The 16,736-nt window shown below is 39.4% G+C and overlaps 3 protein-coding genes across 8 annotated transcripts in view; all 3 read right to left on the reverse strand.

Annotated features, from left to right (window-relative positions):
* Positions 1-4,979, reverse strand: part of LOC118411930 (alpha-2,8-sialyltransferase 8B-like) — an 8,717-nt gene extending 3,738 nt beyond the window's left edge. Inside the window, exons 1-4 of one of the 3 annotated variants that reach the window (XM_035814445.1) lie at positions 4,499-4,979; positions 1,605-2,311; positions 753-1,292; positions 535-646 (exon numbers count right to left, since the gene is read on the reverse strand). In XM_035814445.1, the coding sequence (XP_035670338.1) occupies positions 535-646; positions 753-1,292; positions 1,605-1,813 (861 nt within the window). In that variant the 5' untranslated portion in view covers positions 1,814-2,311; positions 4,499-4,979. The remainder of the gene's footprint in view (positions 1-534; positions 647-752; positions 1,293-1,604; positions 2,312-4,498) is intronic. The other 2 variants (XM_035814447.1, XM_035814448.1) reach the window with 2 other exon arrangements.
* A 323-nt stretch (positions 4,980-5,302) lies between these two features.
* On the reverse strand, positions 5,303-13,402 carry LOC118411934 (alpha-2,8-sialyltransferase 8B-like). 4 transcript variants are annotated; one of them, XM_035814454.1, is made up of 8 exons: positions 13,129-13,402; positions 10,082-10,546; positions 9,768-9,871; positions 9,164-9,312; positions 8,438-8,628; positions 7,216-7,305; positions 6,486-6,600; positions 5,303-6,249 (listed from the first exon to the last, which is right to left on the reverse strand). In XM_035814454.1, exons 1-8 carry the CDS (start codon positions 13,224-13,226, stop codon positions 6,046-6,048), a joined length of 1,416 nt encoding a protein of 471 aa, XP_035670347.1. In that variant the 5' UTR covers positions 13,227-13,402; the 3' UTR covers positions 5,303-6,045. The 4 variants fall into 4 exon arrangements, with proteins under 4 accessions (XP_035670347.1, XP_035670348.1, XP_035670346.1 ...); XM_035814455.1 differs by lacking the exon at positions 13,129-13,402 and adding an exon at positions 11,646-12,201; XM_035814453.1 differs by lacking the exon at positions 13,129-13,402 and adding an exon at positions 10,889-11,179.
* A 1,306-nt stretch (positions 13,403-14,708) lies between these two features.
* The window catches only part of LOC118411931, a gene marked incomplete in the record, with an annotated part of 5,389 nt that continues 3,361 nt past the window's right edge, over positions 14,709-16,736 (reverse strand). The window contains 4 exon segments of the mRNA XM_035814449.1: positions 14,709-15,254; positions 15,486-15,612; positions 15,786-16,319; positions 16,599-16,736. Of these exon segments, the coding sequence (XP_035670342.1) occupies positions 15,093-15,254; positions 15,486-15,612; positions 15,786-16,319; positions 16,599-16,736 (961 nt within the window).

A 16,736-nucleotide genomic window follows, 5' to 3' on the forward strand; every position in this document is an offset into this window, starting at 1 on the left:
TTGGTACATGATGTAGTTGAACATCAAATCATTTGAGTTTGAGCTTATTTAGATCCACAATTAGCCTCATAAAGGGGACTTCATGGACACAGCGTACATGTAAGTACAGTGACTCTTGCAGGGTCCTTAAAAACTGTAGCAGATACATACACATAAATGCAATTATTATGTTTTTTAACACATGATATACAATTAAGGTGAAAACTATTAATCATATATAGCTACATGGGGTCTGGATGCTGTTTTCAAGATCTAAATTGAATATTTTCACTTTTTTACCATTTTGCGCATTGTAAGAATTGTTAACGTGTAAAATATATTGGAATGTGTGAGAATTGTGAACTTTTGATTTTTGAAAATATAATTGAATATGTAAACGATATGCAAATATTTTCCCTTTGCTTTGTTTGGTCGCTTTAATGTCTTGTAAATATTAGATTTTAAACATTTTTTCTCAGTCCTTCTCACTCAACTGACCATATGGCACATGAGAACATGTAATCAATATTGTACAATATTTCGTCTTTTTCTCACCTTGCAGCCTAGTTGAAAAGTGCCATTCTTATAACATCTGCTGATGTGCTTATCGTAGTCAGAAAAGTACACGATGTCTTGCGACACATTGAACATTGCTGATATCTTCTTTCTGAAACATTGAAAAAACAAACATTTTATATCATTATATGTCCTCAGTAAAGAAAGAACTAGGAAGCAAGGAAATGTGATAAATTCCAGGCAATTATTTATCTTACTTGATCTTTGTTGCATCTGTCAACTTCTTCATTTTCCAGGTCGAAATTCCGTCAGTCTTTTCCTTCGATTCTTTCTTCTTTTTCTTTTCTTTTTGTTTGGAATGATTCAGAACAGACTCCGATTCGTCAGGCCCTTCTGAAATATCCTGTGTATTCGTTTTGTCATTGTTTCCAGATCCATTGTCTGATGTATTGTTTTTCTGGCTAGGTTTGCTCCCGTTTGATTTTTCCATGGCATGATCTTCTACTGTGCTGCCTGTTTCACTAGAATCGTTTTCTTCGTCAAGTTTTACATCTTTTAGTTGTTGCTCTCTTTGGTCAAATATTGCTACTTTCGGTTCCACCCATTCTTCTGATTCATCCGTATCAAACTCTCTTGAAGAGTCTTTATTCATATCTTCTATGTCTTCTGAACTTCCGCCATCTTTTCGAACCTGATCCCGTGGAGTCTCGCTCTGTCTCGCGTGGCTTCTCAGGGCACTCTGTTGGGGTATGGACACTTTTCCATCAAATGTTGCGACATGCATTGTGGCGACATCTCTGAAAGTACCAAAACACATTGACTTCACAGTGGGTTATAAAACATCTTATTTCTTCCTTGTCATTGCATGATTATTTCCCATAGAAATATGAGTTGTAACATACCTCGATTTGACATAAAACAATTATCCACTCAATTTTATCAAACCAGCCCATAAACAAACTTCACCTTTATTTTGTGCACGACTATCTTCGTATCAAATTTGATAACAATAGCTTCTTTAGTTATGCTGTTAAAACGCCAACTTGAAGACAAAAACTACCAAAAAATTATCAACCTTTTTGATTGACAAAGGAAGCAAGGCACCTCACCTTGAGAAAGCAGCACTCATTAGACCGGTGAGGTAGCTGGCCGTAACAACTATCAGGACGAAAAAGACGTTCTTCATGTGGCCACGTTGAATCATGACTGTGTCAGAGGGGTTTCTGTTCATGCTAGAAGGGAAATTGGATTTTGTTTTGACTCTGTTGTGCAGAGAATTTCGATATAGTGTCCAGGTTTTGTACCAGCTGTACTGCATCAAGTCTCGGTACGGTTGTTGTCAGTGTTCGTCCGTCGTTGTCGATGATGGCCAGCGACACCACTTTAGTCCGGGTATCTTCCGTACAATACCGCTGCCACTTCCCGGTACTGCACTGTATTACTGTTCCGCCTTGGTACTAGTACTGTACTGTAATTCTGTGCCGTCTCTGTACAGTACTGCACTACTGCCCTGTCTCTGTACTATACTGCACTAGTGTCCCGTCTTGGTACTGTACTGCTGTCCCGTCTCGTCTCTGCACTGTACTATACCACTGTCCCGTTTCGGTACTGTACTGCACTACTGTCTAGTCTCTGCACTGTACTATACTACTGCCCCGTCTCGGTACTGTACTACTGTCCCGTCCAGGTACTGTACTGCAGTACTGTCCCGTCTCAGTACTGTACTGTTGTCCCGTTCAGACACTGTACTGCAGTACTGTCCGGTCTCGGTACTGTACTACTGTCCCATTGTGATGGTGTAAGAAATGTGAAATCCCTAGATGAAATTGAAGATGACATTTTCGTTATACATGGCTATAACGACACCGCGTTTAAAATCTAAATCTCCAAGCTACCTCGATATCTTTTCTTTGTTCCACAGAATTTTTCTGTTGTATCATAACTTTTTTTAGATAAGGTTCCAATTCCTACATGATTTTAAAAAGATACATATGAGCAATGTACTCGAGCTCTGAACTGCTAATGCACGCCGCCAGTCTTTCAACCGGTCAATTAGGGGAACGATGGAAAGGTAATTTGGGTGATCTCGCCTAGGGCGAGAAGGTTTCTTTGTGGTCTCAGAAAAACACGTCTTAGACGTGTAACCATTAGAATGACCTTTTACAAATTGTCATATCTAGCGCGGAGGAGGTCTGTTATGGGTACAGGTTTGCAAAAACAGTCTTTCAACGGTCAATTAGTGGGGCACTGGATCGGTAATTTTGGTGACCTAGCCTTGGGCGAGAAGGTTCTTGGAAGGTTTCTTCCAAGATAAACATGCCCTGGACATTTTACAACTTGCTATACTTAACGATGAGGCGGTCTGTAATGGGCACAAAATCTTCAAAAACGAACCTTGCTTCCAAGGAGTTAATACATACAATGTTTTTGTTGTTTCAAAAGAAATCATATGGCTGTGGTTACTTTACTTACAAGAACAGAAATTATCATGTCAGGACACACACTGTGTAGTCAGTAGGAATACTAGACATTGCTTTAAGACAAATTACGTATAATGAGTCTACTCATAGTAACGTTACATGTCATACACGATGATATCCAATATGCTCGCGAAAAGGGCAACTGTTCTATGTAATAATTAGACATTTTCTACCAACATTGGAGATGGAAGGATATCTACAGCCTATAGTTCACATCTCAAACACACATGCATGCGGAGTCGCCCCTCTGACCTGCACGAGTGGTTAGAAATGTTGCACTCATTCACGTTGACGCTGTGTTCTTTGTACGTTTTATTGGCATAATACCGGTAGTAAGACTTATACCGGTAGATTAAAAATACTGGAACTTAAATAGATCTACACATGCAACAATAGTTATTTCTGAGCTGTGCACACTTCAGACATCTAGGTGTCCAATACACCATTTACAAAGCATCGATAACAATGCATTCGAAGACAACAAGGCCAAAAGTTTTCAGTATACTTTTTTTTTTAATTTCGGGGTAGGCAGCTCGTCGTGGGACGAACACACTGTCACATTCATTGCCAAATTTATATAGATCATAATTACACATGCTCACGGCACAAGACGAACATGATTCAACAACAATCTTGAATTTCTGTTGGTGACCTACAACTCATGTAAAAGTGTGAAGAACCGTTGCATAATAGCCCGGATCTACGACTGAATGGGCAAAATTGAACGTACGCAGCCATTTTCCCGCCATTTTTATATCTACGCTAGCAGTGAAGTGTTACGTCATAGCGGTTGTGACGGACAGAAGTTAAATGAAAATTCTTGACAGTATACGTCCGTTTTCTCATGACATTTTGTATGCTCATGCAGGTTTATGTTTTATGCATTTACTGACAGAAAAGGAAGGAACATCAGAGGATGTATAAATGTACATAGCGGCAGTTAATTGTGCCGTGTTTCTTCCTACCGGTATTTTGTACCCCCTCCCAACCACGCGCCCGTTCGCCGTGTAATTCCGCGGCGTGTTACAATTACAATATTACGCTTTTAGCAGGACAAGAGTGGCAGAAAAGTTACACAGAAGAAGTGGCAAGGGTAACCTATAACAGCAACATGTAACTGGAGAAAATGATGCGTTGACAATTTGTCAAATCAGTATGGCTAGAGAAATCGTCGTAAACGTACCGGTATTATGATAATAGATGTTACGTTTTAATGTTGGACCCGGAAATTGAGTCTCTACTTCGTGCAGTGAGGAATAGATAGTAAAGCTAATGGTAAGGTATAATATAAAACGTCTATATCTTACTATCCTATACATTGTCTGTAAACTATGACTGGTTTTGGGAGGGGGGAGGGGATCTTTTCGATAGATGTATGTGATAATCACCACTCGCCCTACTCATAATACAGGTATAAAATTTCTCAACAAAACCACCGAGGTGTTGATTGATTTTCATTCACAGAAAGAGTCAAGATCCATTCTAAAGCAACTACGTAAACAACAACATCAAATGATACTTACTCGTTCACCAGGTCTGACGGGAGTTGATCCTCTGCCGGGCCGGGAAGAATATATTGTAAGTCTCAATTGTTGACAAAATAGACACTACCTCTCTGCACTCGTGCTCTTTCGTTACTGATACTTGTTCAGATAATGACAAAGCATATTGATAAAAAAAACAAGTCGTTCAACTCCGTGTGCAGTTTAGGTGCAGCAAACTCAGTAAATAAGAATCACTGGGCTATTTTATATAGGACAAGGTTGCCCCCCTCCCCACTCGTTCCAACAACGTCCAAACGATTGTGACTACAACTTGATCAGAGTCGTCCTGTTCTCTCAGTTTCTCATGGTGTTTCGTCAAAAAAGGATGTGTAGCTTCGAGTCGTTCCCCGGGCTAGAAGGTTCCTTGGTTACCGTGAGAATGCGGGTGTTGAATGCGGGTGTACGTACTTGTTTTGGTCATTATGGTTCGGTCCAACAGGTTTCTATAGCACCTGAGGGAGACTCGTTGCCCCGGAAGTCATCCACTGTGACATCATGTAAAACTTCTTGTTTTGTTTTTTTAAGTACAGCAGATTCCAAAAGACGTAAGCAGATTGGCTATATCTTAATAGTTGACAGTTCTCTCAGTGCAAAATAGGTAAATACATATTAAAGGATTGCTTTGTTCAGTAGAATTTTTCGTTGTTTTTCGTTCTCAGTCGCACTCACTTTTATCAAGTTTGACAATAGAACATTTACTTGCTGTTCAACTGATGCCAAGTTGTTAAATCGTATAATGTAGATATTAAAAATAAAAACTGAATAAAAAAATACAAAAAGGGGTACATTATTGTAAATATTTTAATAACAAAACTGACCATGGTAACAATCTTCATAATGCAAAACTCTCTGAAACAATACAAACCTAATCTTTCCCATAACCGTACTATGTCAGAACCATATAAACGATTTGAAACATCGTGCTTATCTGTTTGTCTCTTCCTGTAACGCCTGCATGCTCAATTTGATATATCTGATGTTAATTATGTTAAATACATGTCAATTATGGGATGTCTATATCATTATTCCTCAATACCAATAAGGCATGGTTAGACTCTTGTACAAATTTAATAAATTAGGTCTCATTTTTTGTGTCAACATACATTTGTACATCTTGTGTTGTTTAAATATGTTCTCAATCAAAGATTGGCGTGACTCGATTTTTTCCATGTCAGCTACCATGAATGGGCGAGTGCGCAGTGCCTAATTATCAGCAAACATGCGGGTTGGCTAGATAATTATACAAACACAGTTTCTGCATCAAGAACCAAGACTTACTAGTGTGTGTCTAAAAATGCTAGAACCAAAAGAATTAAGATCTAGCATTTAGCCACTCACGCCACATTGTCATTGCGCTTTCGTTAGCTTCCGGGCAAGAATTCACTACAATATTCACAATAAGCTTGTCAGCATGATCACTAATATCGAGATTAGCAAGATAAGATGTAAAAACGTAAGCCTGCTATATTATCTACTCCAACGTCTGCTTAGAGATTGTGTTTGTATCCAAAATGGTGGCAGGACGGTTATGACGGAGGCGGGGGTAACTTGGTTTTCTTGCCGAGTCCTTGACATTTGCCGACGGTTACCCTGACCACGTCCTTGGAGTTCATATAGCTCATCAGGTGGTACTCGGAGTCGAAGAGGTGCGGGGCCTTCCCGGCCGAGAACTCCTTTGGAATCGGGGCGCCGTGGTAGTGGAACTGCACTGGGTTGCCGTTCTGGTCGGCCTGAGACATAAACATGTACCGTCAGTGATGATAACGATAATGAAAATAACCTTTATTGTACATCCAACCTCTATCGGGCAAAGTACAGCCATACAAATACAAAGTATCAATATGTATATATTATGTGATAACAGGGCATCGATACCAAAACATCGGTTCTAATCGAAAACATTAATACTGGCATCACCGTTTGTGCCAGCCTGTTCAATGATTTGACTACCATACAGTGTACATACCATGAAGGGATAGAAGCCGTAGATGTCCACGTCATCACAGAAGGTCAGTGCCATCAGGTAACTCAGCAGGCCTATCGTGGGCGATTCGAACCCAGGGAACACCATGTTCAATAACCTGGTAGATGTAACAAAAATAACCTTTAGTAGCTTCATTTAGAGTAGTCGCTAACTAACCTCTATTTATTCATGTATCCAACTTTTCTTTGTTTTGTATATTCAGGCTGAATAATATTGTTTGCAAATGAAGTTATCATCATTAATATCACATATAAGATAACAGTTACGGTCTGACGTTCCATGTACGTAGCTCTACCCAGGTACCTGAGTGATTGTCATCTAATTACGTATTTCATTACATGGATATCTAACGTTAACCTACATCGGCGCATTAGAATTGCGTTATTTTATTATGAAGACGCGATTCACATACTCCATGTAATCATCTGGCTTTATACTTGATTACTTTTTGTATGATTTGTTTCGTTTAGACGTCGTTACTATTGCATGCATTTGCAAAGATCACAAATACTAGAGTACCAACAAATTGCATGGTATAAAAGGTCGTGAAATTCATAATGAAAGTTTTCTGTTACACTGATCAAAACTTCATAATATAGGTTTCATGACATATTATGTTACAAAACCTTCGCCGAATAGTTAAAGCACTTATGAAAGTTACTTAGAATATACATGCACAAGGTAAAACAACGTCTCATCTAAAACGACTTACTTCTCTGTGACGTTCTTGAAGTCTTTCATCGCATATGCCAGTGTGATGTTGAACTTATGGTCTAGCAGGAAAGTGTCGACTCTTTTGTATCTAATGGGTAACAATTAGTTAGTTTACTTCATGTATGTTTCGACACTGATGTGTTGACATCATGAAAATCCAATCTTTATTGACAGAAGATGGTAGAAATCCCATGACGATGACAGCAATATCAGGTGGATGCATATGGTCATGATGTATATTCCACATAACAGAATGCATGTAGGAGGAATATGCATATCAACTAGTGGTGCGTACCTAAACTCAATTTCAGGTTCAGGTCCGGATTCAGGTCCAGCAGTTCAGGTTAAAGTCCGGACCTGAACCCATCATTGCATATATTCTGTGCACTTTTTTGAGGGGGGGGGGTGCATATAAAATTGCATGTTAGCATGAATTGAAATGCAATGTGAAAAATTATAGACAGCCAGTGTAAACACGAACTTTTTTTGTTGCTTTTTTCCAGTGCAAAATTCGCTGCATATAGAAGGTTTCAGATGGTTTAGAACAAAAAAAGGGAATATAAGTGACAGATTGCTTTTTGCAAGTCCGGACTTGGCTCCGGACGTTTAGGGCTTTTTTGGACTTGGACCTAAACATTTTAGGTCCAATTCCAAGTCCAGGCTTTAGGTACGCACCACTAATATCAACTCCTATAAACAGCGTCCTCTCGTGCCAGGACAGCTGATGGTATATGCCAGTCATCGACCATGGCGTATCGGCGCCGTCCGCCCTGTTCGCTGCGATAGCATTGCTTACCCATCAGCCAGTCAGATACTGCCCTCACTGTTGGAGGAGGAGTAGTCATCAGCCAATCACGTAGCCTCTTGACCGATGGCTGTGACGTGATTGGCTGGTGAAGGCTGGCCTATATATATATATATATATATATATATGACAACGCAGTGAGAAGGAGATCCGAGCCCAGTACGCAAGGGTCTTTCATTGGTAGCCTCATTCGCAAAATCCTTCTGCGGCGGCGTTTATTATTTTGGTTAGCGCTGATTCACGTTCAATTTTCAACATGGGCTAATGTTCTTAACGTTGGGAGTTTCGACTGGGTGCGGTAAAACTTTCCCATGTATAAATCGTGCAGCGCTTCTTCCAAAAATAATCTCTGCCGCTCCAGAAGTCTGCGAGGAAGGCTACCTGCTTGGCATGTTGAAATTAAAAACGTCCGTACCTTTGGTAAGAACCAAGACCGTGTTTGCCCTTCTTCGGTTCATATATCGTCTTGGAGTAGAAGAGGAGGGAGTTGTTGAACTGTGGGAAATGTTCCAGTAAGACTTCCGGCTCTAATATCATCTTCTCGTCGATGGTTTTCAGGGCATAGTTGTCCAACACTGTCATGTTCACCTTCGTCCCAACATCTTCCTGGAAATGTAACACATGCAAGCACGTGGAAGTAGCTATATATAGAGAGATTGGGAAAACCCTCAGAATGGCCTATATATGAGTAGAGTGTTTGGAATACCGGGGGTTAAAACTCCAACCGGGTGATACCAAAAACGTCTAAAACGGCACACACTGTATCCTCTGCTCTTCGCTTATGGGTGAGATTTTGGAGGTGAACACACTCAACTACTTGTTGAGTAGTTGTACATTTTGGAGATGAACACACTCAACTAAAAGTTGAGCATAAGTATCTAGGCATTAGATATTCAACCAAAGACTTAATAAAAAAATACATATAGTAAACATATCGTTTTTATTAGTTACCAAACGTGTTGTAAAAGTTACCAACCTTTAATCATACACAATTGTTGGGCATGATATGATAAGGATATAACAATACATAAGATATTCATGAAAACAGGTCGTCTTTTGCTTAAGATGTATTTCTCTGGCCGTTAGAAATGTAAAATGTTAGAAATGTAAAATGAATACACCACGTTGTTGCCATATGCACCTTGTATGCCCATATGTGTGGCAGGTTGAATCTGATGACGAAGTCGTGCTTGTCGATTTCCGGTCCACATGAGCTGCCCGTCAGGATGCCGCTTCCCCCCACCACTGCGCAGGTGGCGTAGTGCTTCAAAGGTGAGGTAGAATGGCACCCTGTATTTTACAAACATTTAGATACAAAATAAAGTGAACGAACAATCTTAATGATCTTCTTTTAAATAAAATCACGTTAAGTCTTGCGCTGTCAATGCAAAGCATGCACCGGATCCAAGTTTGTCTAAACAAAAATTTGTGTAGTGAAAAATAAGTTTCAGTAAAAAGCTTTGTGGTAGCCCTCCGCCTTCCTTCCTGTAGACCACAATGTAAAATGCACCCAATCACCACTTGCCGCTACGTGTCACCGGGGCAATATAATGCGGTCCCAAATGTGACTGAATCTAAACATAGGTATGTGGAGGACTTTACTTGCTACTTGTTGGATAACTTATACTTATTTCAGCCTTTCTGTGTCTATGTGATGGGTCGTTAAGGGGGATACAAAAACAGACCACAACCTGGACCAGAAATGTATTTGCCTGGCCAAGCAATAACTGAAAGTGAATACACACCCTGTTTAAACTGTCCATTCATGAAGCAGTTATCCACATCGTCATCGAACCCTGAGAAGAACACGACGTCTTGTGTCACGTGGAGTATTCTGTTCATAACGGTTCTGGGGACAAATCAACAATAAATAATCAATAAATAAAAGACCTTTATCTTGTATTTATGGTCTTGCAATCTAAGTTCAGGTACTAAAGTACAATTACAGTGATATGAAGATATTCTACCTTTTCTTGAAAATGTCGTTTTCTTCTATCACATTGTTTTGAATTCACATTGCTCAACATATTGTACGTAGTGAGTGAGTGATTGTACGTACCTGATTTTCGGGGCGTTCTTAAAATACTTGGCTCTGTACTCTTCATTAAAGTGAAGATCCCGTAGATCCTTATTGTCTCCCTCAACAGATTTCTTCTGTTTCTTCACGGCCGGCCTGTGCTGAATAACCTCCATGACATCTTTTATATCATCCTCCACATTATCATTCGAGTCTTCATCACTTTTTCCTTTCTCATCGTTTTCGTTTTCTTCCTTACCCGCTTCCTCCTTGTCTTCACTCTTATGACTGTCCTCTTCTTCTGTTTCTTCGTCCCCAACTGCAGGGTTACTCTCTCCGGGAGGTTCCATTACAGGTGCCTGAGGGGGGACGGCTACAACTTCGTCCCCCTTGTCCTGTTGGCGTCCGTGTGATGCTTCTCTAGGAGGGCTAACTACGACATCCCGTTTATTACCCGTGTACACGCGTGATTCCTCCCACCAGGCTCTGGGTGCGTTGTCGATCTCCCTACACAAGGGTTGGTGAAAATGTGATCAGAACTGGGGGTGGGGGGGGTGGTATTGGACGATTCTATATGAAACACACTACACACACACACACACACACACACACACACACACACACACACACAAACAAACAAACAAACAAACACAAACTCACACGCGGACGCAGACGCAAACACACAGAGTCAAGCAGTCAGAATACACTCCATACACATGTCTACCAGACCGGTACCGCCCCGCCTGCCATTATTTCAGGTGTCTGAGTTCGTCGATACTGTTTATTCAACATTTCCCAGTTTACCTTCATAACGTTAACTACAGATTATGTCGCCGATACAAACCTTACCTACTGAGTCTGATAGCGTTCATCAGTCCACACAGGTAGCCAGCAGTGACAAGAACCAGCACCAGGAATATGTTCTGAATGATATGAGTTTCACTCGCCATCTTCAATGATTCACATCTAACTCTGCCCCTTGTATAATATACGTTTGACCTGGTAGTGACGAAATACGGTGTCTACGTCATGAACCTAAAACAGTTAAGTTATGTTTCTTGCTGTTCACAGTTTAGTACAAGATACATGTATACAAAAACGCACTTGTATATAGTAATAGGGAATGACATAGAAAAACAAACAGCGGTTATATGTGCAAAACAGTGTTGTTTTTTTAGCGTAAATGAATTAAATATTGTGGCGCCCAATTATAAACACATTAAGATACAAACACAAAAACTGAATTACACACACACAAACACACATACTCACACACATACATACACAAATACACACATACAGTCACTGTGACACACACGTACGCGTACACACACGCAGGCGAGCAGACACACACACACACACACAGATACACACGATCGCGCACATACAAACTCCAAATATATCGGTAACGTATGTTTGTCCTGATTGTTACATTTTGTCTGCTAATTGTCGTTTGAATGTGATCGCTTTGCCTTGTTATGTGTCAATTGATAATTGTTCGTTTAAGTGGTACCACCCTCGGCCATGATTTACCTGTTGCACTAGGTGTATGGGGTAAGGGATAGTGTGTTTACCCAGCTTACCAAGGTGTCTACCATAGCCTCACCTGCTAAGTAGATGGCTCATCAGTCCACACAGGTAGCTAGCGGTAACCAGGAGCAAGATCAAAAAGATGTTTCGGATACCACCTTGATTCGCCATCTTGAATATCTAGTACATGTATATACCTCTGTCCCTCGAGTTTAATGACCTTGATGTGACAGAATACGTTGGTGACGTCATGAGATCTTAGATTTCTTTTTAATTTCATATGGATATCTACGCTTCTATCAAAATAAGAATAAAAAACTCACCAGCTGCAGCTTGTAAATACACATACACACACACACACATACATGCATACATACACATGCACACATAAACACACACACATGGGTGATCCAATAGATTAGAATGAATTTTATCATAGAATTGTTTTATTTGTAGTTCTCATTTGGTTTGTCACTTTTAGTGTTACTTTTACTTAACATTAGTTAATTTTTGTGTAAGTACAGGTCATAATATCATTTGTGTTGAGCTCCACCCTGCGTAATATCCTTTCTCTGTGTTTAGAATATCACCTGATGTTTTAAATATGAGCAATTCGTATCCTATCGGGCGTTAGGTTAGATAGTAGCTGTTGTTGTAAATATGAGCATTCTATTATGTATTCTTTTATAGCTACATTGTATATAGGGCTGGCCTAATGGTATAGAATACTCATATTACACTTAAGTCAATGATTTGGTCCAAATACCAAGTAGATGTAGTTTTTTTTTAAATCCCATACAATACTAGGGTGAGCCTAGTGGTACTGTAGTATTGTGTGTGTGTGTGAGTAGCTTGACAAAAGGCATCGGAGAAGACATTCTGGATTTTCGCGAAAAATTTGGCTTTCTAGTTTATCATTATTGTTTATAGCTTATGTTCCATTTCATGAAACTTTTTGCGATGTGTTTCTTGTTTGAATGTCTTACCAGCATATGTAGGCTGAGCTACTTGATTTAGCAAGTTGATAAATATTAATTAATTAATTAATTCATCCATTCTATACACAGACACATGTACATACGCACATATGCACTTTATATATATACATGCACGCATATTTGCAAATAAGATCATATAATACATGCACGCACACACAGATGTGCACATACGCATAGACGCATCTACAAAGATACTCACACACACTCTCACATACACTCACTCACACTCACACAGACATGCACATACTCACAGACACATACACAAAGGTATGCACGAAGAATGGACTCAATAAGAAGACTGAGATTAATATCTATGTTAAACCAGTTGCTGCATGATGCTCTTGTTCTAGGTGAAGTGATCGAAGAGATTATATATTCACCTGACATTGGTACACTTCAACAGCTTATCAACTGATACTACAAAGATTAAGTGTATAAGAAACCAACACACATATCGAGAAAAATGTTGGCCAGCCTGTGTAATTAGCCATACTGGGGACATAACATGCTCTCCTTTTCTCTCTTCCTTCCCTATCTAACCTATGACAAAACATGTCTCACCTGCTTAACAGAGCGCTCATCAATCCACACAGGTAGCTCGCAGTGACAATAATCAACACCAGGAAGATGTTTTGCATGGATCTGGCTCCAAGCGCCATCTTGGATAATTATCTCTGCCTTTATACAAGCTTGACCTTGTAATGATATGGTACGGCCGTCATAACAGTTCTTTTTCTTGTTGTGAACGTATGTAAGGAAAAGACATCTGAATGTCTAGATTTGTATTAGAATGTTGTCATCGGGAGTGAAACTTCGAGAGTTATATATGTCAGAAATATTGGGAAGTACCAACTTGAACATTACGGGGTAGTCGCTTAAGTCATAATGATTTAGCACAAACGAAGATTATGTCGAGATATTCTTTCATTTGCTGCTCTTATGATACTATTCACGCACTTGTTAGGGTTTACGATAGCGATGCTTTATTAGTTAGTTTATATACGCACTCCAGGACATAGTTACCCATGATTTGAATGTAAACTTCCAGTACTAGTATTCTACTTATAATGCTACAGTTACGTGCGTTATACTGTAGGGCGTCGAGAAGGTCAAATGCGATGTCTCTGTTTGATTGGTTTACTACTTAAACGCTAGCTGGCAGCTTTTCATGGAATCGCTGCATTGATTTTTTTGTGGTAATTGTAATCAATCGTAATCGTGATTATAACTAATCAAACTATCTAAAGTTTGTATTCTTTAATCAAACGAATCTACAGTATGCATGAGATACAGTGAAATAAGCAGTATAATATATACAATAAGTATTCTCTTCGATTCCAGTTTGTAAATATCAAGATGAGACACCATAAAACTGATAAATGAATCTGTTATGATATCTTTCAAATGTCAACATAATCTTTGACCTAAACGTGCCGCCATCTTTGTTTACATCTACAAAACAAGTTGAACAAGTTGGCTGTAAGAGTGTAACCTTTGACCTAAAGGGCCCAATCTTGCCATACCTTGCTTCAGGACATGTTCTCCTGTCGTCTGACCTTTTAATGTTTCCGTCTCAGTGCAAATAACTTGCCAGACTTGTCGAATGTACCCTTTGACCCCAAATGGTTGCCATCTTGCTCCAGGGCAAGACACAGTTGCCATGAGAGAAAACCTGTCGACCGTAACCTTTGAAAAGGGCCACCATCCTTGATTTTTCAACAATCTTTAAATCTTAACATCTAAAGAGGAGGATCTAAGTCTATTTCAGTTTCTTGTGACTTTCACAAAGTTTGGTGATCGTTGCCAAGCATTTTGCTCAAGTTTTGCTGCTCTATTTTTAATTTGGGGCATAATTGCCTAATTTGCATACATTTATATGAAGACACGATGAACCACGATGTTCCACGTGGAGTATACAATTACTTACCTTAAAATGATCGAGAGACATCAAGCTATATTTGATACTACGATACTGTACTAGTTATGTACAGGGTGAGCCACGTTTCTCACTTTCTAAAACTCATATCTGATAATTTCCTCCTGGACTAGCAAGTCTAAAATCTTCTCGTCGAGTAGTGATTCACATGTCCCTGAATTGAACGATTTTAAAAGCAGGTAGAAATGAAGAAAACGTGAAAATATCTATTTCTCGTCTTTATTATGAAAGAATGTAACAGATACTACATAATAATTGCACATGACTCCAGGGGTTTCTCATATCAGCTCATCTATCCCGTATAATTAGCTTCGTTATTGGAATTTTCGGGCATCACAGAAAATATGTATTCTACATTTTTCTCAGTTTCCTTTTTTTTTTCGATGACGATTTTGACTTACTTACATAATTTAGCAGGCCTTTAGCGTTATTAAACAATATAGCTTCACACACCTGTATATTTGCCTTGACGACATATTCTATATGTCAAATCTACTTACTAAATTACCACAAAATTGTGATTTCAATTTTATTGTCCTGAACATACAACATAATCTTACATGTATTATATAACCAAAATGCGGATCTACTATTTGTCCTTTTTACTTTGACATGTATCAATGTGGAAGCTGAGTGCGCCCCTGGACTCTAACTCTCTCATGTAGCCCCACTCCTGCTCTAGCGCGGCCTCGTTAAACTCATCTCCTGCCAGCTCAGGGTCGCCGTGGTAATGTTGGGATACTGTCTTGTCCTTGTGGAAAAAAAGATTTTTTTTTGTTATTTGTATAGTTCATTTACACAGAGATCCCACATGAAGATTAACGTCTTGACATTGAAACAAAAGACGCAAATTAATCCCTACTGTGAAAATACCCATTTTATCGGGAATCCAGTCAATAGTATAACCTACAAGGCTGTACAATTAAACAACGAGGAAACAGAAAATCACTGCTGATTTTCATCAAAGATAGATTAGTATTACCTGGTACTTTTTGAAGGGGAAGAATCCGTAAAGATCCACTTGATCACAGAAGGACAGTGCTAAGGAATACGCAACAGCGCCGTTGCTTGGTGTCTCCGGAAAACGTTCAGCTAGACTTTTCCCAAGCCTGATAGTATCCAAGACGAAGAAATTATTACATTAAAATACATGTAAATAAAAGAAAAATAAAGTATCATAGCTGTGAATGTTAAAGTAAGCATTCACTATACACTATTTACTGGCCTTTGATACGGGAAAAGTAATTTTTAACAACTTTACAAGATATATATTCTTACTTACTCTTTAATTCTTTCGATGGCACTGGACATGGAATAGAGAAAGTTGACAACGTTCGTCTTTGTGCTGACATATTTCTTGATGTAAGTGAACTTCTTGTAGGGCCTGCGAGGCGTTCTGGTCTCCAGGTCTACGAGGGGTTCTGGGTGGTAGACGTACGTTTGATCCTGATCGTCCAGCCTTTTCAACACCTTGCAGTCGTGTTTGTCTTTAATACACTTGTACATAATGCTCAGTACGTGACGGCCCACTACCATTAGGCTGGTCTTCTCACCAACGTCTTTTTTGTGATCTTTCAAATTTGGAAAGTTCATCCTGATGACGAAATCGTGCTCATCGATGGCTTTGCCGCAGCCGGACTGGGAGATGATGCCGCTGTTGCCGACAACTGCGCATGTCCTTTGCCTTTTCATGGCATTGTCGCGATTGCAGCCAGCGATGTACTGAAGTTTATCAAAACATTTCTTCACATCAATCTCGATGTTGTTGAAGTCCACGAGATCTAATCCAGGTGGCATCTTTGAGGAAATCAAAGATCTGTGAAAAAGACAGGGAGATGTTTATTTTGCTTTTTTTTTTAGCTTCAAGCTAGTTTACGTTTGCGCAGGGTCAAAGATGAAGGCCCCTTACTCTAAACAGTTCTTGTCTAGATCATAATTCTGTTCAGATATGTTTTATTTCATTGCATCACACTGTGCATACTTAATTCAAACTGTGAAGCGGCACTCCACATAGTTGTACTGTTAATTACTTACTAGTATTTGCAAACTGGGACGACTTTTCACTCGTATGAAATGACAACACTTATACACGTACCTGATATCATTGTCATCATCTATATTGTCGTTTATTGGTTCGTCTGCATTCTTCTTGTTTTCTTCCTCTTTCTCTTCAGACTTGTCTTCCTTATCACCACCAGACTGTTTATCAGCATGGTCCTCCTTTTCTTCATCA

Source organism: Branchiostoma floridae, chromosome 3 (genome assembly GCF_000003815.2).
Source record: "Branchiostoma floridae strain S238N-H82 chromosome 3, Bfl_VNyyK, whole genome shotgun sequence".
NCBI lineage: Eukaryota > Metazoa > Chordata > Leptocardii > Amphioxiformes > Branchiostomatidae > Branchiostoma > Branchiostoma floridae.